The 24,009-nt window shown below is 38.9% G+C and overlaps 2 protein-coding genes and 1 long non-coding RNA gene across 10 annotated transcripts in view; 1 reads left to right on the top strand and 2 right to left on the bottom strand.

Moving 5' to 3' along the window:
- The window catches only part of FAM120C (family with sequence similarity 120 member C), a 162,732-nt gene extending 160,217 nt beyond the window's left edge, over positions 1–2,515 (bottom strand). For 2 of the 5 annotated variants that reach the window (XM_077888781.1, XM_077888782.1), the window contains exon 1: positions 1,470–2,507. In XM_077888781.1, coding sequence (XP_077744907.1) covers positions 1,470–2,162 — 693 coding nt within the window. In that variant the 5' untranslated portion in view covers positions 2,163–2,507. Of the gene's footprint in view, positions 1–1,469 lie in introns of all 5 variants that reach the window. The other 3 variants (XR_013374848.1, XM_077888784.1, XM_077888785.1) reach the window with 3 other exon arrangements.
- LOC144308387 (uncharacterized) lies at positions 1,385–6,548 on the top strand. The gene is made up of 2 exons (XR_013374849.1): positions 1,385–2,203; positions 6,341–6,548. It is a non-coding gene; the product is annotated as an uncharacterized LOC144308387 (long non-coding RNA).
- A 3,110-nt stretch (positions 6,549–9,658) lies between these two features.
- Positions 9,659–24,009, bottom strand: part of WNK3 (WNK lysine deficient protein kinase 3) — a 159,596-nt gene continuing 145,245 nt past the window's right edge. For all 4 annotated transcript variants that reach the window (XM_077889328.1, XM_077889327.1, XM_077889329.1 and 1 more), the window contains exons 22-23: positions 19,158–19,360; positions 9,659–15,092 (exon numbers count right to left, since the gene is read on the bottom strand). In XM_077889328.1, the coding sequence (XP_077745454.1) occupies positions 14,763–15,092; positions 19,158–19,360 (533 nt within the window). In that variant the 3' untranslated portion in view covers positions 9,659–14,762. The remainder of the gene's footprint in view (positions 15,093–19,157; positions 19,361–24,009) is intronic.

The raw sequence follows: 24,009 nt of genomic DNA, 5'->3' as shown, positions 1-24,009 counted from the left end.
TGAAGAATCTACTGAAAAATGTTCAGTCTTGAGGGAAAACAAATGAATGCCTGCTATATTATTTTTTCTTACTTTGTATATTTGAGATGGCTCTTTACTGGATGTTGTATCCAACCCAGGCACAGATTTAAGAATATGTACAAGGTGTTCTAGCATGACAGAAGTTTGTAGCCACAAACTCTCTGACCACTGCAAGCTTGTTGCAGGTCTTTATAGTCTCTCAGATGAGTTTTCCTTCCACATTACTCTACCCAGGACAATTTCTTTATGATGCTCACAATTCCCTGTCCTGTCTTCTAATTGTGACCACATACCCAAGAGCCTTGGTTGGAAAATGGGTTTGAGGTTTTGTCCTACCCAACCCTGTACTACTTTTTCTTCTTCCTGCCCACCTCCTTTACTTCTCAAAAGCCTTGGTATTCCCCACACGTAAGAACTTGAAACCTAAGAGTATGGGAGAGCAACAGAGCAATAGGAGTGGTGCCAAGAACTGGAGATGCTGCTGCCCAGCTGTTCCCCAGACCCCATATGCAGTGACCAACTACATGCAGAGATTGGACTTAACTGTCCATGGGGCCTGACATGCATATTCCTTTTTGCTTCCGCTCATTTTCTTTCTCCCACATAAAGCAGCCCTCCCAAACCTGTAACTCATTCAAATCCAACCCAACCCTGTAGAACTAGAGATCCAGTTCTTCAAGGAAGCCTCCCTCCCCTGACCCATTTAGCCCACAGATATCCCCCAACACACACAAAGCAGATACTGTACTTACAGTCTGTATCGTAAAAGCATAATCACATACACTTAAACCATTAAATAAATCTTTCATGTTTATATACTTGATTTTCCAAGGGCAGGAAATCATGTCTCACATGTCCTTTAAATCCCTCTCTCAGTGGTCTAATATTTGTTGAACAGTGACTGAATCAGTGGGTTTTTTATTTGTTTAGGCTAAGGCAGGAGGAGATAGCATGTTGAAGTGAAAAAAGGCTGAATACAGAGGTAAAAAAAAAAAGCGGACAGGGTCAAATGGTGGGGAAAGATCTAGAAAGGTATTCGATTAACATGTTTGATTTGCTGCAAGGTTGGAAGGAGACATACAGAGGTACCAACTGGTAAAATTTGGAAAAAAGCCATTTCAGCATAAGGCAGAAGACAGCAGGAGAAAGATGGGGCGACAAAAGAAATTCGGCTAAAACCCTGGGATAGGCCACTGGATAAACGAAGGTAAAGGGAGTTATTGGGATGACATGAGTAGAGATGTGGTTGTGTTGGTGGGCAAATTGGTATGAGGTGGTATGAAAGGGTGGGTAGATGGATAGAATGATAAAGGATAGTTAGGCAAGTGGATTAGCTGATAAGGCGGTGAGCGAGTAGATGGGGAGCAGGTTAGTGGGTGGGTGGTTAGGTGTTTAGCTGGGAGGGAATAGGTGTGGGCATATTATTTAAGATCCGGCCCCTCCCTCACCTTGACCCGGAAGCGGATGAGTGCTAGCCTCACGCAGTGGCTCAGGCAGGCCGGTGGCAGGAACCAGGCCCGTGGAGGAGGGGTGCCCTTGTTGCCCACGTGTCCCACGATCAGTTGCGCTGTCTGCCGCTCGGCCTGGCACCGACGGCCCCATTCGGCCAGCCGGTCCTTTCCAAGGCCCCCGGGGAACATGACCACCAGCTCCAGGCCGTCGCCGCCGGGATAGGCACAAGCCTGGCACAGCGCTGACAAGTAGCCCAGCATGGCGTTCCATTGGCCGCCACACACCCAATCCGTCTGGTAGCCACCATAAAGCCGCGGAAGCGCCGAGCCCGCGTCCACAAGCACCCGGGCCCCAGGCAGCGGAGGGGGAAGCGGCGGTGGTGGCGGGTGCAGCCCAGGGTGCGCCTGGCCCTGGTGGTGGAAGTGGTGAGCGGGGTGATGGTGACGAGTCGGCCCCGCGCCCCCGGAGTAGGCACCCAAGGCAGCGGGCGGGAGCGGCGGTTGCAGAGGTGCGGAGCCTCTGGCGGCGCGTGGAGCCCCGGGTGCTAGCGCTGCCGTAGGCGGCAGCTGACGATGCTGGTGCTGTTGCTGCTGGCGCGAGACCGTGCGCGCGAGTTTGAGGAGGTCCACGGGCACCACGGCCCCGGGACAGCGCTTCTCCAGGAACTCTTGGAAGCCCTGGACGCCCATGCTTCGTCGGTGGGCAGACGAGACGGCGGCTGCGCGAGCAGGTTAGGCGGCGATCTGGGCGCGAAGCTGGGGGCGGGCGCGTGCGCACTCCGCAGGGGGCGAGGGGGTGGGAAAAGGAATCCTGAGGGGGAGGGGGGAAACGAGCGAGAGGACGAGGGCGGAGTGGGGAGGAGGGGTGAGGCCGACCGGACTCAGGAGAGGCTAGGAGGATAAAAGCGATGACGGGCTCTAGTGACTTCTTTTTTTTTCTCCCCCCTCTCTGGCCGATCTTCACCGCTTCAAAAGGGGTGAAGCCTCTTCCTTCCACCTCCGGGAGCCATGTTGCCTCGTCTTCTCTATGGTACACGCTTTCTAGCTTGGGGGAGGGATAGTGGGGCGGGGCGGAGGGGGCATCCTGGGAGTTGTAGTCTTCTTTATGGCCTCAGGATGCAGTCGAGGAACAAGATTACCAACCCTTTCTGCCCTTGCCCTCACAGGACTCGAGGTGACGGGGCGTGAAACGTGTTTAGGATTTGCAATCCCAACTCCCTGCATCCGCCGAATTGCTTCAGGCTGTTTACCGCCTTTCCCAGGAAAAGGAGTTTGGGGGAAGAAGTGATGCACCATGGGAAAGGAAGTAGAGTGGATTAATTGAGTTCAGCTAAACAACGCTAAAATATCTGAGGAGGGAGCATTTTCCGGGGGGGGGGGGGGTGGTATAATATGCGTATCTTTTAATGAATGAGATGGGACACACATGAAACGTAAAAGTGGTAACCAACATTTCTGTAGTACTCTACTTAACTTTTAACTACCGTAATTCTTCGAAGAGTTGTTGGCCCCAGTTTATGAGTAGTGAAGTTGACGTTACTTATTTGCCCAAGGCAATGCAGAGACAAAGTGAAATTATCACTTTTTTTTTTCCAGAACGTCTTTGGTCTGGGAAATAAGCACCAACACAAATTAAACTGCAAGGTAGTCACAGAGCTACAGTGTCTTTTAGTTTGGACCTTTGTTTCCAAACCTCATTGTGAATCTGGGAGCTCTTGCAGAATAACTGCAAGGGCTACAATTCCAGACGTACAGAATCATAATCTTTTGAAAAATAGACTTTCAGCATGCTTTTTAGTTGATTCTGATGTAGCATCAGTCTTCTGACTGGCTTTTAGGGCCCACTCTTTTAGCAGGAGGACAGCAAAATAGAAGATCTGTTTGTAATAGGGAGTAGTGTAGCCAGACCTGGCTTGGAACATAATGAAAGATGGGAGATAATGGTAGGCCAAGTTAGAATATAAAAGTGCAGAACCCAAGAGTAGTCCAGATAAATGAAAGTCTGAGAACAGTCTATCAGGATGCAAAAGCTGAAAATGCTTCAAGCTCCATAAAGGAATTTATCATGAAAGAATAGTGCAGATAGAACAAGCCATACTGGCAAAGAATAGATGGTGAAGCAGTGCACATAGATAACTCTTAGTAAAAGGAGAGAGCAGTGGCTCAAAGGGATGAAAGATGGAAAGAATAGAGGTTTTCTAGTTCATATAACCATAACTGAATGGGTCAAAGATAGACAATCCAAGCTGGATCAATCAGAATCTCATTCCCTGGAAAGTTGGAATTGGACCAGAGAGATCAGTTTTTCTCTAAACATAAAACTTGGAAGCTGTCAGCAATTTCACCACCAGAGGGAAAGAAGTAAAATGTACTCTATAGAAAGGGAAGAAAAATGCAGATTCTCAGCACAGAAGTGAGATATAGTCTTGTGTTTAAGTTCCAGGTTCTGTATCATTCCTGAAGCATTCTTGGTCATTGGTTTCTGTGAGGCAACCCCATATCCTTACTATTATTACTTTTAAGACAGAATTGGATTAGAAACTACTTATGATGAAAAAAAATCCCTTCAAAAACTGATAGGAGAAATGGAGTGTGGCAATTTATAGATCCCAAAATATGGAACTGGCAGAGATTAGTGATCTCCCACATCAGTTAATGGGAAGTTGGCATTTTGTGTTATTTGGCAGTGAGGCAGTTGCTTATTACTCTCAGGACTCTAAACAGAGCAGCCCTTCTGCCTGTATCAAGAGATCTTCAATTGCTGAGTGTCAGATGTTCATGGGCTTTGCTAACTTAAAGCAGAACTTTCTCATTTCAAATGTTCACTGATTAGGAAATTGGCATCTAGGTAATTGGAATGTGGTTATCTGTCTAAACCTCCATAGATTCCTTGTCCTCCAGATCCCCAAATGTGATGATATTTTCCTCTGTAAATACATTCAGCTGAAATGCAAAGAAGAGAGAATAGGTATAACATGCCCAAAGCAGATCGGAAAAGAGAGGCAGGGCACCTCGGTGGCTCAGTCAGTTAAGTTTTGGCTCAGTTTGTGATCTCAGGGTTCTGGGATCAAGCCCCACGTCAGGCTCCGCACTCAGGTGGAGTCTGCTTATCTCTCTCTCATAAATATTTTAAAAGACACACACACACACACACACACACTTCATAGCCTTGAACTCAGCCTATTATTATCTACCCAACCTCTGAACTTGGGTATAGCTTGAGTAGAATGCCAGGGAGAATAATCCAAGTCATTCAGTAGAGTACTAAGAGAAGCTGCAACAGGCTGAGCCAGGTTATTCCCTTTAGTAGATCTTAAGATTCAAAGATTATAATTTAAAAAAAAAACAAAGATTATAATTTGACAAGGTTCTTGGACTTGTTATTAGCATTCTGAGTCCCCTCAAATGAAATCCACAGGCAGTCAAGTGAGGTTTTGAGGAAGTTGTATCACTAGAAAATCATATCTAGTGAATAGAGACCATGAGTCAAAATGGTGATTTTCAAAGGATGGTCCCTGGACCTGCACATCAGCATCACCTACAAACTGTTAGAAATTCTCAGGCTTCACCTCAGACCTCCAGAATCAAACTCTGTGAGTGGGGCCAGCAATCTGTGTTTTTAAGTAATGTCAAAGATAAACAAAACCTGACATTAGTTAAAGCAGTGAAAACTGGGTGATGAGGGCACTTGTGATGAGCACTGGGTGTTATATATAAGTGATGAATCACTAAATTCTACTCCTGAAACCAATTTTACCATGGTCACTAGAATTTTTTTTTTTAAATCTTGAAATAAAAGCAGTGAAAACATTTTATTCAGTAACTACTGTCAGTTGGGGAAAAAGCTGGGCTCTGTTCCCACTTGTGCAGAGGTGACTGGGTATTTTAAAGGAAGGATGAGGGAGGATGAAGGAGGGTGCAGGGGCTCAAGTAGAGTCAGGGTAGTGAAAAATTACAAAGAGTGGGCAAGAGTATAAAAGCGATTAGGCCAGCTAGGTCTGCTAGCTGGCACTTACGGAAATTAGGGTGCTGTCCTACAGAGACTGGGAAATAGAGGCCTAACCTTCCTGATGATTACATTTCAAAGGAATGGCTCTCAGGTCCTTAAGAAAGATCTTTCTGAGTTGTAAGAGGGGACGGAGGGGAAGAGCTCACAGGTGTAAGCCTTTTTTAGTAAATGCTCTAAAAATGGGAGGTCAGGGGGCTATCTTTAAGTGTTGGCTAAAGCAAACTATAAATTCTGTTGACAGCCCTGAGCTTTCCAAATGGGAAATGAGTCATCTCAGGGACTAGCCTTAGGCTTCTAGAAGCTATACTAAAGTTTGGTCAAGTCTCTTGACCTAGGTGTTTGAAGGGACTGTTTGTGTTGAGAAAGTTTTTGCAGGTCTCACCTTCAGGTGACTATTATAATGCACTCTCAAATTTGAGAATCACTTCTCTTCTAGAACATGCCCTCGGCCCAAGTAGACTGGTTAAGTGAGAAGGTGCATCAGTAAATTGACTCCCATAAGTTTTTCTATGCCTGTAATTTATTTTATTCCTATCCAGGTGGAAATGGTGCATATTTGGACTTGGTAGCTGATAATGGTGTGCCCCTCTCCTCTCCTAAAAGGGGATTTTGATCATGGTTAATCTATTTCTCATATTAGATCTATTGGTAGTGGTTAAGTTTACAAAAGGTTGCAGGATCAAGAGGAGCCACATTTAGACTGTCGCTGAAGTAGAGGAAGGGGCATGTGACTTGTAGTTGGCCGTGGATTGTTAGGTATTTGCGTTTTTGGAATTGTAGATGTGGGGAAAGTGGCATGTGTTTATGGGCAGTTTAAGAGGAGGAGTATAGGTAAACATCTATTGTTTTGTCTTCCCAGCACCCTTTCTCTACTTTATCCTCATGGTTGCAGCAGGAAGCATTCTTTATGTACCTTCACAGAGAATTTGGGATTGAGCTGGTTGGTGAAGAGATGAAAAATCCTGGCTGCATTCAAGCACCTGATGTATTTGTTCCTAAAGCCCATTTGCATTATCCCTGGGTTTTGTGAGACACCACCATCTTTATAATAAATTCTTTTTGCTTAAGCTTGTTCAAATTGATTTCTATTACTTGGACACAAGAGTCTTAACATACCTAATACAGGAGAAACTTCATGCTGGATAGACCAGAGAGGGTAGAGATAACATAGGTCAAAGCCCTGAGAGCAGAAGGGGATAGTAGATGTCACAGAATAGTAGTTAAAGTGCGTGCTTTGGAGCCAAGATCTGGATTCCAATACTAGTTCAACTCCTTATTAGCTATCTAACAAGTTACTTAGCCTCTTGATCCCTTACTGTATCTGTGAAATAAGAACTTATTAATTCATTCTACAGATTTGGTACCTGCTACATGCCAGGAATAAAGCTGGACACTGGGAGAAAGCAGTTTTCGACAGTTGAGGAGCTTAGAAGGGAAATAGTAATGATACTTACCTCAGAAGCTTGTGGAGGTTAAATGATGTAGAGTGCTTAGCTTAGTAACTGGCACAGTACATACCTAATTAATGTTCATTCTTATCAGGAAAGGTGGAAAGAAGCATAAGAAGTTGGTATGGAGAGTTCACATTGGACTCAATCTTCTGATATCTTCCACTCAAGTAGCAACAAGCTGTTCAGTTTCTGCAAGGGGCCCACTTAGCTTTCTCTATTGCCCAGAACCTTGGGGCCTGTATGAGAGGCTATAAGCTCATATGGTTATAGGAAATAGTTCATTAGAAGGTCTAATGAGGCTGCCATATTTCTTGTTTTTCTTGAACCAGCAACTGGCTAGTAGCAAGCAGGGAAGTCATTTGATTAGTAAACAAGGACAGTGGTTCTCAACCCTAATTACATTAATATGTGTATGTAACGATACTGGTTGTAGGGATGGGACACACATGCGTTTTTTTTAATTGTGGTAAAATACATACAAAATTTACCATTTTAACCATTTTTACCTGCACAATTCAGTAATGTTAAGTATATTCACATTGCTGTGCTTTACATAGCTCCCCAGGTGATTTTAATATGCAGTCAGGGTTGAGAATCTCTGAGCTGGGATGAAGAAACCTTACAAATACTGGTTAAATTCCTGAGGCTATTTTCTCATTTGTAACATGCATGTGAGCTAGTCCAATTCATTTATCTATCACAAGGTCCTGCTCCTATTTGGACCATTACCTATGCTGTACACCTTTATTTCTGTCTTGAGCTTCTGTTGTAACACTGTACCCTCTTTTCCCCGACTACTACTATTTCAGCTCCTTCTAAACTCTTTAGGCCAGACAATTCTGCCATCTCATTCTTTTATCTAGTGGTGCACACTTTACATGGGTTTTATATGGTCTTATCCCCCAACATAGACATGTTCACCTCTGAACCCCCACTCTGTTACATCCTCTAGCACCTTTTGGGCCAATACCTAATCTTTTCCACCAATGAATCTCACACTGACTCACAGGTTGGGTTCAGTTTGTCACCTGTTTCCTCTTCTTTTAAAATAGTGATAATGTAAGGTCCCTTGAGTAGTCGTTACTATTATTTGAGCAAACCTACTATGTACCAGTCCTTTATATGCTTTATCATTTAGTCTAGAAACAGCCCAACTAAGGCAGCTATCCTTTTTTTACAGATAAAGAAGTTGAGGTGGAAAAGTGTAGCAGTTTTCCCAAGTTCACAAAGCTAGACTACAAATCCAGGTCTGCTGCACTCTAAAAAGTATATCTGTATTAACTGTAGTAAGAATGAGGGCCAATTTCCAAACCAGCCTGATTCCTAATTACAAATTTAGTGTGAAAGTCACCGGAGAGAGATATCTCACAATAAACACAATTAGTTCATTAGGGACAGACATAGCTGCTTCTACAGATCTCATTTAATACAACCACCTCATTTTACAAATGAGAAAATGGAGGTTTGAGAGGTCTGTGAATCAAAACCCATGCCATGCTTGTTCCACTATGTACCTTGTATCCTACCTTTAGGGATCATCTAAGATAGAATGCCTCAGCATTACTGGGTCAATATATCAAGGTAATAGATTTTAAAAAAATATTTATAAAATCCTCAGCTAATCTTAAATATTTTTGATAGGCTTCTAACTTACCCCAGGGCTGTTTGCATAACATATGCACTATTCTAATAAGTTATCAAAGTGAACAAGTGATCGCACCTCATTTGGCAGTTTCCCAAGTCACTGTGGTGTGGTAAATGAGAAATATGGGAGGGAAGTTTCCAAATGTAATTTTTTCTAAGGGTGTACCATATACATTGTCAATATGAAAGGAAATCTCCTTAATAAGTTTGCGCAAAGGGCACATCTTGAATCCTTATTTGTACCATAAACACATACTTCTACTCCTAAAATTATGAAACAAGCACTGGCTACAACCTAATGAAAGATATGTTAAAAAGAGTACATACTAATCCTAATAATAGATGAAGACTTATTGTAAATGTATTTGCATTATTTTTCTTTACAGTATATCCAAGAAGTGTGTGGCCTGGGGTTTTTCCCATGAGCTTGGGAGTCAGATCTGGTTCTGGATTCAGGCTTTACCATTTCCTAGCTATATTACCAGGGCAAATTCTTTAATCTCTCTGATACATTAATTTTCTCTGTAGAGACAGTAACAGATTTAGCCTATAGGATTGTTTTGAAATTAAAACTATCACAAGTAAAAGTCTAGATAACACAATAAATACTCAGAAAATCATAGTGACAGTTACAAGTATAGTTCCTTAATAAGAGTGGAGAAGAGGTACAACTCAATTTTTGCTAGAGCTGTATACATCAAGAGATAATCTTGATTATCTTGGTTAATTTGTTCAGCCAGCATAATTTATAGGACTAATTTTTTTTAAAGATTTTATTTATTTATTCATGAGAGAGAGGCAGAGAGACAGAGAGACAGAGAGGCAGAGACACAGGCAGAGGGAGAAGCAGGCTCCATGCAGGGAGTCTGAACGTGGGACTCAATCCCGGGTCTCCAGGATCAGGCCCTGGGCTGAAGGCGGCACTAAACTGCTGAGCTACCGGGCTGCACTTTTTTTTCTTAAGATTTTATTTATTTAGGACTACATTTTTTAAATCTGCTAAATTACATTTGATAAATGAAGAATCAGTTTAAGACAGGTGATTGCAGTGACTGTGAAAGCATTTTAATAAGATAGCATACTCATTTTATAACACAGCCTTTATTTTCGTTTCAAAACAAAATTTCCAAGAAACAAAACAAAATACTTACAATGGCTGGGTACAAATGAAATAAAAATCACAGTTTCAAAGAACCAAAAACAGACAACTGCTTAAAGGCAGATCACTTGGTTTACCAAAAAAAAAAAAAAAAAGTTAATGTCAAGAAGGATTAAAATTGAGTTTAACAACATTCTATATAATGCTACATTCCCCAATTAAGAAAGGAGAGTTCACATATACAACTAAATGTTAAGTGTAGAGAAGTGGCTGAAAGTCTGCATACTTCATAGTAAATTATGCATGAAAGTTTATTAATTGCATAAACTTCCTGAGTGGCTCCCATGCTGCACTAGGTCTACATGCTTAATATTCATATCAAACAAATGACAGCTTTAAGAGATTGAGCATGACAGACCTTGAACAACTGCACTTTCCGATCAGTCACTATTTCTGCTGAGGGTATGTTCTGGACCACAAACCTCAATCTGAAATCTTAGCTTATAGTGAAAAAGAAATGCAACTTAAAAAACAAAAACAAAAACCTAAAAGGATGACAAGCACACATTTAGGAGTTTATTTTACACCCGCACATTTTTTTTCAAGGGCCCAGTTTCTCTTTTCCCTTCTTGCTTGACTTTAGCCTTTTTGAGTTTTTTTTTTTAAATTAAAAGAAAACCTTCCAGAATGGAAGCTGTTGGTTTGTACACTCTTTCAACTATCTCAGTTGAAAATAACTTCAGTGTAACCTAGCCACTATCCCAGGCCCCTGCCTATGTTAGCTAGCAAGGACCCTGACCAATGTTTGTGTTCATCCTTCATATACAAAGACTACTTCCATGATGATCTGAAAGCATTTGGCTCCAACAAAATTTCATACCAATTTCAAAGGATTTTACCAAGTTTGAGTGTCACAATTTTACAGTCTGGATTGTTTTTAAAAGAAACTGAATCCCAGAAATTATATTTATCAAATCAATGGCCTTTTCTACAACATACCCCCTTTCTGGTTCACCTTCAAAACAAAGGGGGGATAAAAAGTCCCCAGTACACTACAGAATGAAAAAATGAACAATCTATTCTAGAAAATGACCTGCACACCACCTCAAATCTCAAGTTTTTCTAAACCAAACAGAAGATTAAATAACCAAATTTCAAACTGATGGCAAATAAACCTCAGGAATGTATTTGTGCATGAAGCCTGAAATACAGTATTTTGCTAACATTAAATATGCTGTAGTGTTACAGTAAACATGTGAAACAAGGAGCATGTGGCTTATAAACATTAGCTAGGTTTTCTGGAAAAAGAAAAGGAATGCATCATTTCATCATTCAGAAAAGACAACAAAGAAAAAAGTCAATGCCTCCAATAAACTTTAGAGATCAAATAAACAGTTACCACCAACTACAATTCAACTAAAAGCATATAGCCATTTTAAGGTAACAAAATGCCACTGCAAGTACCTACCAGTATGCTGAATGACAGGCCACTGCTATAGGATTTATCAAATATTTCATTGTGGTAGTTAAAGCAATTTCAACCTTTAGCCCTTTAGGCACACGGACAAGAAATGCATCTTTAATAAAAGATGCAAAGTTACAGGCACTGGACTGTCTAATTTAGATACTTTCTTAGCATTTATTTTATGACTGACCCTTAAATCAAGTCCTATATTGCCACCAGCTGGATTTACTTCTCTGCTGTCATCCACAAATCCCCAAAGCTTATTCTGCAGAGGCACATGGCTCTTATCACTTAAACACAGATTGGTGGCAGAGTGATGGTCCCTCTCAACTCGAACTCATGGTTAGCACTGGGACTAGGAGGCAGGCCAGATTTATAACCTGAAAGTATACTGAGAATCAAGGCAAAAAAAAAGCAAGTTTCACAGGCAGTGTTCACTTCTGTACTGAAAACGAGGTAGATAAACAAAAGTAACTGGACTGGAATTAAATCTGGGGTTCTAAAATGATACATCCCATCATACTGCACATAACACTCCACACTCAATCCAAAAATTACAGCGGAAAAGTGCCTTTTAAACTTTCACAGATAATTTTGCTGTCAAACCATTAGAATTCATGCTTGATATAAAATTGGCAAGAAAAGGATGAAAAACAAAATGGATATTTGTTATATTACAGCAAATTACCTTAAATAGAGATTCAAGACTGCTACAAATATACATAGGGTTATTTTCATTAGATTTATACCAATACTGGTTTCATAGTCTTATGATGTTACACCCAACTTCACAAACATAGCAGCATGTACTTCATGATGAAATGCTCACATTGCCACATATGGAGATACAGTACTATTGTCAGACTTGTACTTTGAGAAGTAAACATGGTGGTTGAACATAGAGACTATCCCCCAAATAAACTTTACAAGCAGGGTACTTTAGTACAACTGTTTTTCTCCTATGAAAAGGACAGGTTTGTGTGTTTTTTTGGAAATGGGAAGAAGGCTCCTGTTATATAGTAGGCTCATAGTTAAGTAAGAAGGGAATTTCTGAGCTTCACCTCAAGAGTTAATTATTTCTGGGGAGGAAAATCACCTCAGCAAGGATGAAAACAGCACTATTATATGAGTTCACAAAATTATGAAATAATGCAAAACCCCTAGATAAAAAACTAGCCAATATTCACAAAGTGACTATAATCTGAATCAACATTTAAGTAATGGGGGAAAAAAAACCCTACAGTGATGTAACACCGTTTCTTAATTTCTGCACAAACTCACTTTTTCTGTATCTTTAAACTTATACATGTTACATATACATAATATATACATAACATATGTTAATCCAACTACTGCAGTCAGCACGGAGACAGCAGTACACTATTCACCATCTTCAAACTTTAGAAGACTACTTTTCTTTCCAGCAAAAAAATCTGAAAAGATTCTAAATATTACAAGGCACTGCAAAAGTCTGCAGGCTATACATAAAACAGAAGTGGTGGCAAAATGTGGGACATTTGATGTAGAGCAGCCAATAATAAATGTAATTGTGCATGTCATCCATGGAAGTTTTTTCATCCTGGGGTACACGGTTTAAAAAGATTACATCTAGAGAAGGGATCTTAAAACCTGCAGGATTTTCACTTTATAGGTATTAAGTCTTAGTGTAATTACACAAAACCAACTATTATAATAAAACATGAGCAGTTTTAAAGAATTACGGATTTTAGGTGCATTGTTTTTGTACACATGGAAAATACTGCAATGTAAGCATTTGCATTAATGCTAATGTCCTAAAATCACTGCAACTTGAAAACCAATACTGTAGAAGAAATTTGAAGAATCTGTACATAAGATTTAGAAAGAATCACCCAAACCAGAGTATGTTTTATGAAAAGAAACTGTGACTCTTATAAACGGTAATTCTGAAAATGCTGCCTTAGACACCCCAAAGGATAATGACAGAATCAATCTTTATGATATTTAGTGTGATCCTTAGCTAAGCAATATTAGACACATTTTTTGAAAAAGGGTACTGAATGTCACAAAGTAGGCTATGCAAAAAAAAATGTATACCTATTAAATTTTCCTCATTACCTGGCAAGCTCTTGGGGTAAAAATTTTAGGGGAATATGGAGGAAAATCTGTTAAAAGAAATGTTGGGTGAAATTTTGGAATGTTTACCAGTAGACAGCTCATTATCAGGTAAATGTGTACTAGAAATTTGAGCTTGAAATTTTCAGAGTGGAAAGTATTTTAAACATGTATATGTGGTAGTTGATTAATACCATTTAAGAATTCTGTTTGGGTTTCACAGACTGAACATTAGGTAACTCTGTGACTAGCCTTTTAAGATTATTATAGTTAACCTCCTCGAAAGCCAAAAGTGTATTTTGACACTGCCTCACCTCCTCCTAAAACTGGATAAAACCCAGTAAAGTGCAACTTGACAGTAATCTCTCTCAGATTTTAAAGAGGCTGCCAAAATCATAAGATCTAAAATCATCTAGGATGCTATATATACTAATAAGAAATTATAACAACTAAAAAAATTGTAGTAAAAAAAAGAAGCTAAGGGCAACTTAAATAGTGTCCTTCGAGGGTCTACTATCTCACTGCAGGACAGTGTATACCCCACATTTTAGAACCCTGTAAAGCCAGTGTTTCATGTGTAAGTCTCAAAACCTACAACCAACTTGTCAAGTACATTTTACTTCAGAAGAATGGATTGAGAGGTGTAACTTGAATCCTCTTTGTTAGGAATACAAAGATTCCCCCAAAATGAGATTCATATCAGCTGCAATATATCCCTTGCAAAAGAATGCAAGTCAAACCAATGCCTCTCAGATGCCCCAAAACAATGTAGTGTGCACATGAGAAACAAGGAGATAGCTGCTTTGAATTACTATTGAAATCCTAAAGCAGCTACAGTATCTGCAGAATCAAGGAACTGTTACAGTTCTGTTTTTTCCTTTCTCTCCGCCTCACCTAAAACAAGGCTTCACTCCTCCTGCTGTGAAGACGGGAAGAAAATCACATTAAAAAGGGCTCACGGTCTATATTGGTTGACAAAGTTATTCTAATTTTATATACCAAAATGTTTCCTGCAGTAAGTTACCCTGCCTTCTGTGAAAGTAAACCTAAGATAAACATGTGAAGAATCCCATAAGACTCCAGCTTTTGGAGGGTCTCACTTCGTCCACGTTTGGGGAATATCAATTTAAATAGTTTTTATACATTTTAAAGTATCATCCAGCTGCAGATAGCAGCAGTAAAAAATGGGGGCTTCTCAGCAATTCATGAAAAGTGTCCTGGAAATGGTAATGCTCAAGCCGAGCTTATTAAAGCATTCTGAACGGTATTTTTTAAAAAATCAAGTATCAAAGAGGATAGGATTTGCAGTGAAAAAACATTTCTGTGTGCAGTGTTCTATGTACAAACTGCACAGTTCTACAGAATGATGAGCTATATAAAATACCACAATGGAATGAAAAAGTACAGTGGAAAGTAAACTCAAATGAGGGAAAATGTGGCAGAACCCAAGAAGAAGAACGTTTAGTATCTTAGGTGTCCTGAAAATAATTCTGAAAAAATCTCCCTTTTCTTCATCATCTACTCTGATTCATTTGGGACCAGGAGGGATTGCAGATGGATTCTGCACTGATGAAGCTGGAAATGCCTGTAAATTCATTCCTGGCTGGAATGGTCCCCCAGATTGAGTAGGAATTACTACAGACTGTTGTGGTGTTCCTGAAATTCCTACCCACTGTACTGGGTACCCTGGCCCCCCCACAGCATTATACTGACAAACATGGGGCATTCCATATGATGATAATGGCCCAGGAAATGAAGGGAGTGGGAGTCCTTGTGGCATGGAGGTTGGGACAGCTCCACGGATTTGGGACAGAGAAGAAATCCATGTTGATGTGTAGCCCATAGTAGATGGAGTATTCTAACAAAAACAAAAATAAAAACAAAAGATCAGTTCATTTGGTTGATGCTTTTACCCATCTATATTCCTTCCTATTCTTTCTGGCTTACTATTCCCATTATTACTATAAATGGGTACCACTTTTAGACCACCTATCTGTGTACCAAGCATTGTTGCATACCTTCTTTCACTTCCTCTTCACTACTGCCCTGCAAAGTAGGCATTTTCAGATTAAGGAAACCGAAGCTCAAAATTGGTAACACCTAATATCACTAAGCAACTTTATAGTGAGGTAAGGATTTGAATAGAGTTCCAGCCTACTCCAAGGACCCTGCTAAATGTCTGTCCAGTTAGTGTCATCGCCTTTCTTTATGCTAGCACTACTCTTCTATCTTTATTTCCTTTTGCCAGCCCCATGAATTCTCTCATTCAGCACCACAGACAATAATAGCCCAGCTTACTACATAATTCTTTGGAGACAGAGAAGCATGATTTAGTGTGACACAAGGGAAAAGAGCGTGGCATATATAGTAAGTGCTCAACAAATGTCACCTCCCTACCCACTTCTACTCATTGCCTTAAAGTCTAATGTTCCTGTAGCATTTTTGGAAGTTTAAACTCAAGACAATTATGTTTTTGGCAGTATTGTGAAAATATATTCCTGCCTGACTCTTCTTATCATGTCCTCTTGTGATTATGCACACATACAGAGATTACTGAAATCTTATGCACATGGTAATAATATGTCTAATGAAAGTAAATAAATCCCACTTAGAGTTTGGTATCAGTCCCAAATGCTTAGTTCTTCTAAACTGAATAGTCAAGCTAAAAGCCTTTCAAATAAACTTTCAAACTAAAGCTAAAGGCTTTTGCTTGATTCAAGAATGAATGACTACATCTCTTGAGGTGAAAAAAAAACTTTCACTTCAAGTTCAGTAATCCCTTCTTCGTATCAGTGTTTTTGTCCTGTTAAAGTAAAATTAAATTTAATACTTCTGATTCAAAAGAGCATATATATATGATTGCATTTTTATAAAGTCATTTCCATGTATCTAAATACAAACATAGAGATATCTGAAATGGTGTTTATCTAAAGTTAGTGACAATAATTTCTAGGTAGTGGGATTAGAAGGTGCTGTTTTAAGATCTGTACTTTACTGCATTTATTAAATTCTATGAACAATATTATTTTACAAATAATGTGGTTTTTATTTTTTAAAAAGACAATGAGAGATGATTTGTTATACTTAACCTTTTCTTGCATATTTCAAAGGGATTTGAGATTCAAATGACCTATGGTCTTTCCTCTACCAAAACACACTGCCTACTCATGTTCCACATCTCAGTAATTGGCATGCTGGAATGATAGCCAGTAATGCCAGCCAGAAACCTAGTCTTGATCCCTTCCCTCTGCCATACATCTATTCCATCACTAAATCTTGTCCATTTTCTCTATCTCCTTTTTTTAAGTAGGCTCCATGCCCAGTATGAAGCCTAAAGCAGGGCTTGACTCATGACCCCAAGATCAAGACCTGAGCTGGGATGAAGAGTCAGACACTTAACTGACTCAGCCACCCAGGCTCCCCCATTTTCTCTCTTAAACATTCTTAGAATCTGTTCACTTTTCTTCATCTCAACTTCTCTTTATCTGCACTACTGTGACTAAATTTTAACCGATCTATCAACTCGTATCCTTACCCCCAAAAATCCTTTCTTCTTGTTTCAAGTCAGAATAACCTTTTCAAAAAGCAAATGTGATGTTAACCCTAGGGCTTCAATGGCTATCCAATTTTTTTTTTTTTTGCTATCTAGCTTTCTTAAAATAGACAAAGTTCCTTATCATCACTACTTTTAAGGCCCTCTCAACGTCCTTAGAGTCACTGTGCACCAGCTCCTCTCTGCTCTCTTCACTTCAGCCAAATGGGCCTATTTTCAGTCCCCTTGTAATCCCTTTAGCCATACATGGCTTTTGCATATGCTCTTCTTTCTGCTTGGAATCATATCCCCTCCCTTTTTCACCTAGTCAACACCTACTCATTCTTCAGATCTCTGTTCAATCATCACTTTCTCAGGGAAAGCTTGACTTCCTTTTATTAGATCAAATCTCTTACTATATGATATCCTATATTTTTCCTTTGTAGTCCATATTACAGCTACAATTTTATATTTATTTATATTAGTCTGTTCATATCTAACTGTCCCACCAGAGTGTAAGTTCCATGAGAGAGGGCACATACTTGTTTTTGCTCATCAAATCCAGTGCCTAGTAGGGCGCTTGGCACAAAGTAAAGGGCCTGACATAATTGTGACAAAATTTTCTAAGTAAGGCCACAGACCAGTAACAAGCAAGAACATTAGATTAGGAGATGAGCTTTCCACACAAAGATGTAATCAACTGAACTCAAAATACAAAAATATTACTACTTTGTGCTAGTCACTTTATAGGTGTTACACCTCATTTAATCCTCACAGCAATCTTATAAGGCAGGTAAGTATCTCTGTTTTAAGGACATAGACATTGAGGCACAGATGACTTGCCTATAGTCACACAACTAGTAAGTGACTGAGTTGACACTGGAACCCAATTCTGTGTCCTTCACCACTTTTGTTCATACTCCATTTTCTACTCACTCTCCCTCCAAAAATCCCCCATTATACTGCAAAAAACCACCCTCCTACTAGTCAACAAAAGTCTCCATTCACAGTATTCAGAGGATCTCTCAATGGCAGCACCAATGCATTTATGCCTTGAAATTTGCCTCTAAAGCCTTCCAATTTTTACAATGGTGATACTATCTGTGTATAAATCGGTGCCAGGAATAAGATAAATACACAGAGTCCCCAAGAAGATATGCTGCTTACTAGTTTGGGAAGTCTAGGTTTTTGAAATTTCTATTCAAGATTAACACTAAACGTATTTTCAGACTTCCTTTACTAAACTATATACAATGACTACAAATATACACATACATACATGTGTACAAATATACACATACATACATAACACAGCACACACACAAATATATTTCAATTATGAGGGTTCAGATTCTAAGCCCTGATACACATTTTAATAGATTTACTAATTTTGAAAAATACTTTAAAAATCCAAACAGAGAAGTACAAAGTAAAATAAGGCCCAGATTCCACCATCCAGCCTATTGTTAATGGCTTTTCTCATTTCTATGTGTATATACATATATCTAATATACGTAATTTTAAACAAATACTGTATGTACTGTTCTATAAGCCTGCCTTCTTCCCAATCCAGAATGCATTCAGGACATCTTTCTATATCTCAAATACATGTACATCTGACTAAGGCCATATGCAATTAACTAGGCATCTCATCTGTAAACTTAAGATGCCTTTTATAGTATTCTAGCTTAAAAAGCTTTGAAATTATTTCTTAAACCAAACAAATGAGATCACTTAATAGTTCTAAGAATATTGACATACAACATATGATACCTTTTCCTCAAAACCCAAACTTTTCTTGCACCACAGGACTGAATTAATCCTCGCTACAGATGCTTTCTTTTGATACTTGATGTTTATTTTTTCAGGTATAAGAGTCTAAAACAAGGGACAGAAATCTACAGTCTGCCACCTCTTTTTGCAAATCAAGTTTTAATGGAACAAAGCCACATGCACTCATTTATGATTTGTCGATGGCTGCTTTTGCCCTATGACAGAATTGACTAGTTGCAACTACATGGCTTGAAAGTATTTCCTAGCTGGCCCCTTCTCAGAAAAACTTTGCTGACCTCTTGTCTAAAAGATAATTTGCTCCAAGACATAATGAATCTAGACGGGGATAAAAATCTCTATGTTGTCAAATCACACCATTCTCTCATAGTGACTTTAACCATAGGCCTAAGTGAATCAATTTTTATGGTTTTAGTTCTTTTTTTTTTTTTTAAAGTAAGCTCCATGCCCAGCATGAAGCCCAATGTGGGGCTTGAACTTACAACCCTGAGATCATGACCTGAGCTGAGATCAAGAGTCAGATCCTTAACCAAGTGAGCCACCCAGGTGCCCCTGGTTTTAGTTCTCATAAATAAAGAGGAACACATAAAACCAACTTACTTCATATACTTTGTTCCAGTTTTCTGTCTCGAGTTTGTGTTGACTCTGTTTGAGTTGGTTTAAACTTGGCTTAATTAGAGAATTTCCTACTGCTTCCTTTGTCCAGTCATCCACCAATTTATGTAAGTCGTCTGTGAACATCCCTTTTTTACTAGCTGGAGACTGCTGGCATGATGCTACATTACTTTCCACACACAGTGGATCTAGAAGAAAAAAAACAGGAAAATCACAAAAAGGAATTAAAACTGATAAATACTGATTTTGGCCAATAATGCAGTTGACAGAAATTCACATATAGGGTACATATAGGGTAACCAGATATTTGAGTTTATCTGGGACAGTTCTGGTTTAAAAGCTGCTGCCCTGGAGTAATTATTAGCTTTCAAAAGTTTCCTCTATTTGGATGGCAAATTATATGGTCACCTTGGTTTAAGTCAAATAAGGTAGAAGTTATAAGTCAAATATAATAAACAATATTTCTAAAAACAGTATCAATTATAATCTTTATATTAGTTTCCTCAGATAGATATTTAGAAGAGTTCAAAAAACAACCATAGAATGTTAAAATTGCAAAGAATCTTAGAAGTCTAATTCAAACCACTTGTTTTATAATGGGTGAATGAGCCCCAGAATAAGTATGATGAGTTCTTGCAATTAGTTACCAACTGAATCAGGCCTGTGTAGACAAGGATGCTCTCTCTTTTCAATATACCATACTGACTTTCAACCAGCATCAGAAAACCAGAATCTAATTTTCTAACCAATATTTTTGTTTAATGATAAATGGCAGAAACAAGAATGCAGATGGTCTGTGAACCTCAAGAGTTGTAGAGCATAAGATGTCCAAATAAATGAAACAAATCAATTATAGAAGTCTCTGCCAAAAAAAAAATTTCCTAATCTGAACGTCACACTAAGTCTTTAAATTATTTAGTACTATTATACACATTCACTAAATCATTTTCACAGAAAAAAATTCATGAAGTTCCAATTCCTCTGATTTACACACCAAAACTTAAGAGAGTGGGTTTATTTTTTTATTTTTTTTAAGATTTATTTATTTATTTATTCATGATAGACATAGAGAGAGAGAGAGAGGCAGAGACACAGGAGGAGGGAGAAGCAGGCTCCATGCCAGGAGCCCGATGTGGGACTCGATCCCGGGACTCCAGGATCGCGCCCTGGGCCAAAGGCAGGAGCTAAACCACTGAGCCACCCAGGGATCCCCCAAGAGAGTGGATTTAAAATGAATTTTAGGAAATAGAGTTGTGAAATATAAGCACAATAACATTTTCAGGGATTTTATTAAACAAGCATATGAAAATTTCTTGTACATTTATTATGGTACTTTTTTAATTATGAAAAATATAGAAATTGCAGAAGATGATACAAAAAGCCTCCATATTGACACTTTCAAAGTAATTTTCTTTATCATTTTTGAGACTTACAACAGGCCTGTGATATAGGCTCAACAAGTATTCTTTTTTTTTTTTTCAATGAAAAGAATGGGATCCAGAAGCTGAGGCTATGTGCTCAGCTAGAACCCAGGTATCCAGACAATTAGGTCAGTGTACCTTCTACTGTACCACAGAAGACACTGGGAAATGAATGGGGGAAATTGCTTCAAAAGGAGGAACATGATAATCTTAATGATTGCTTATACAAAATCTGTGATTCTCAACGAATTCTGCACTACTAAAAGCTTAGATTCAAGGAGATTAAATCTTAAATGAAAATATATTAATGAAATTTGCTTAAGAATAGCTTAATAAAAAAATAAAAAAATAAAAAAAGAGAATAGCTTAATGAATTAATTGGACCATATTCACATATACAAATGAGTTTTATCAAAATCATGGATACTACATTTTGGGCAACCATGAGATACCAAAAGGACATACCAATTTTGCTGGAAGTCTCTCCTTTTCTTTTTTATTTATTTATTTATTTTTTCTCCTTTTCTAAGACTTAAAACTCAAAGACACCAAGTCAGCCTATAATAAAGACATTTTTTCCTGTAATCCCTCTGCACGTTCATCTAATTCTCCATCAACTCCAGTGATGGAACAAATAGAATGATATTGGGTAAGACTCTGGAGCTGAAACCTAAGATTGTCTTCTTACCCTGGAAAAATGTCAGCAGGCAGGAGTAAAAAGGAGAAGATAGCCAGAACCATATACAAGTTAGTGCCAGCATTTTTGCCCACCCCACTTCTTCCAAGGAGTACTTTTGTGCTTATTCCCCTTAGTTTCTTAAAAAAAAATTGTGTCACATAAAGCTAAGTTGGAATGTCATTCATTTAAGAACATTTCTGCACTAAGGGAAAGCCCAATGTCAGGATTCTTGTGTACAGCTCTGATGGAACAAGTGATCTTGAACTCTCAATTGATGGTAATGATGGATGTTGCACCAGTGGCACAAAAGCCAGCAAGTGAAGAAATGATTAGCAAACCAAGCAGGTATTTAAATGAAATAGGGGCCAAGGGCAAGACTCCTAAGTAGGCAACAGAATGATATGCACACACATACCTTCCAGAAGTTATCAAGAATAAAGTGCTACATGAGAAGCAGAAAATGTGATTTGAACGTTATCCAGGGCCTAACTATACTCTACACATGAAAAGGACAATTATTTATTGATTTCATTTAAGAGTTTTTCATATACCATAAAAGATCACTTAATTTGAAGCTCACAAACGAGAAAATACTTACATGAAAAGAAGTACTGTACAAATGTTTTACCATTTATAAAAAATGTCAACATTACTTATGACATTACTTAACTTCAAAGATGTTCTTTAATATTCATTTCTTACTGATGAAATGAATAAAACCAGAGTATGGTACTTGGTGCTCTTTTTGTTTGTTTGTTTGTTTGTTCCCTAAGGTGATGCCCACATTCAGATAGTTTTAGTGACCATCCAACTGCAATGGGTTCCCATCTCTTATCTCAGATCTTGACCCATCTTCAATCCAATTTCAAAACCCAAATGTGTTTTTTCCCCTTGGATGTCAATAAATTGTTCAATTCAATACACATAACAGTTCACCTAAGTGTCCTATTTCTGTGATATCTTTCACATTTTCTCCAAGTCACTTGACTCTGAACGTTTGGATCTAACCAAAAACAGACAAATATCTAATTCATCACCACATCATTGCAATTCATCCTATACAACACCTCTTGCCTATTTTCACTTCCATAATTCTCTAAGCTCTTAATCATCTCATACATGGAATGCTGTGAGTACAATGATCTAAATAAATGGACTCACTCCCTAGCTCTAGCCAATATATTCTTCACACTACCACCAGATTAGTATCAGCTAACTATTTTCAATTTCACTCCTCTTCCTCCTCCCCCTTAAAGGTTTCTTTTTATTTTTAAAAGATTTTATTTATTTATTAATGAGAGGCAGAGACACAGGCAGAGGGAGAAGCAGGTTCCATGCAGGGAGCCCGACGTGGGACTCAATCCTGGGTCTCCAGGATCATGCCTTGGGCTGAAGGTGGCGCTAAACCTCTGAGCCACCCAGGCTGCCCTAAAGGTTTCTTAATACCAACAACAGTGGGTTTTTAACTTGTTGACGTGGTAAAGTCATTGTTAGTAGTCATGGTTATCTTTGCAGAACAGGTGTTTATTATCCTTATACATACTATATCTCATGTATTAAGCTTAAACATATCATTATGTGTTAGATAAATTATCTTACACCAAACTAGAGCATAGACAAGCCAAAAGTTCTTTTTGTAAAGTATGTAAGAAAAACCTTCTAATTCTAATGTAAACCCTCCATTTCACTCAACTGTTATATTTTCTTTCTTGGAAATAAATCTTAAATTTTACCATTTGCATGCCTTTATATCATGCAATTCTACCTACTGACAATACTCTTCCCACAGCACTTCACCAATTTTAATCCTATTTATCCTTCAAGACCAACTCAAATACTACAACCTATATGTAGCAATCTCAGACCACTATCATCCACTATGATTCTCCATTGCTTCCTCTCAACCCACTGCAGACACAATTTTTGATATTGGGAGGCAATGCAGAATAACAAAAAAGAACCAAGTCTTTGGAGTTAAACAGATTTGGATTCCCTCTGTTATGAACTGAGGTCTTAGGTCTTAGGGAAGTTGTTTAGCCTCACTAACTTTAGTCTTCTTACCTATAAAAGACAGACATTAACTTCTATCTACCTTAGAGTTCTTTTGAGGATTGAGATTATGTAATTATGTTTCAGGGTCCTCAAAACCACTCACAGATTCAGTGATTCAGTTCTGAGGACTCAGCATGTAGTTGTACTCACAGCTAAGTTTATTACAGCAAAAAGATGCATGATAGATCAGCAAGGGAAAAAGACAGGAATCTGGAGAAATTCATGCACAGACTTCCTTATGCTCTCTTCCTATTATGAAGGGGCACACCTGAGCATACTCCTTTCTCTCAGCAACAAGAAATGCAGTACACCAAAGACATGAGAACTGAACTAAGACAACTGCCAAAGACTGAGATTGACCACTTGGAGACCCACATGTGGGAAAGATCCAAAGAACACCACAGAGGCAATGCAACTGAGCTAACATTGGAACAACAGACCAAAGAAGATAGGCTACAACTCACAAGGTAAACTCACAGGGGCGCTTAGGTGGCTCAGTTGGTTGGGCAGCCTACTCTTGGTTCTGACTCAGGTCATGATCTCTTGGGTCTTCGGTCTGAGCCAGCATAGGGTTCCACACTCAGTGGGGAATCTGCTTGATAGTGTCTCCCTCTGCCTCTCCCCCCACTTGTGTGTGTGCTTTCTCTCTCAAATAAATGAATAAATCTTAAAAAAAAATAACTGG

This window comes from Canis aureus, chromosome X (assembly GCF_053574225.1).
Source record: "Canis aureus isolate CA01 chromosome X, VMU_Caureus_v.1.0, whole genome shotgun sequence".
NCBI lineage: Eukaryota > Metazoa > Chordata > Mammalia > Carnivora > Canidae > Canis > Canis aureus.
The sequence above is the reverse complement of the archived record's forward strand: the minus strand, read 5'-3'. Positions and strand labels throughout refer to the sequence as shown.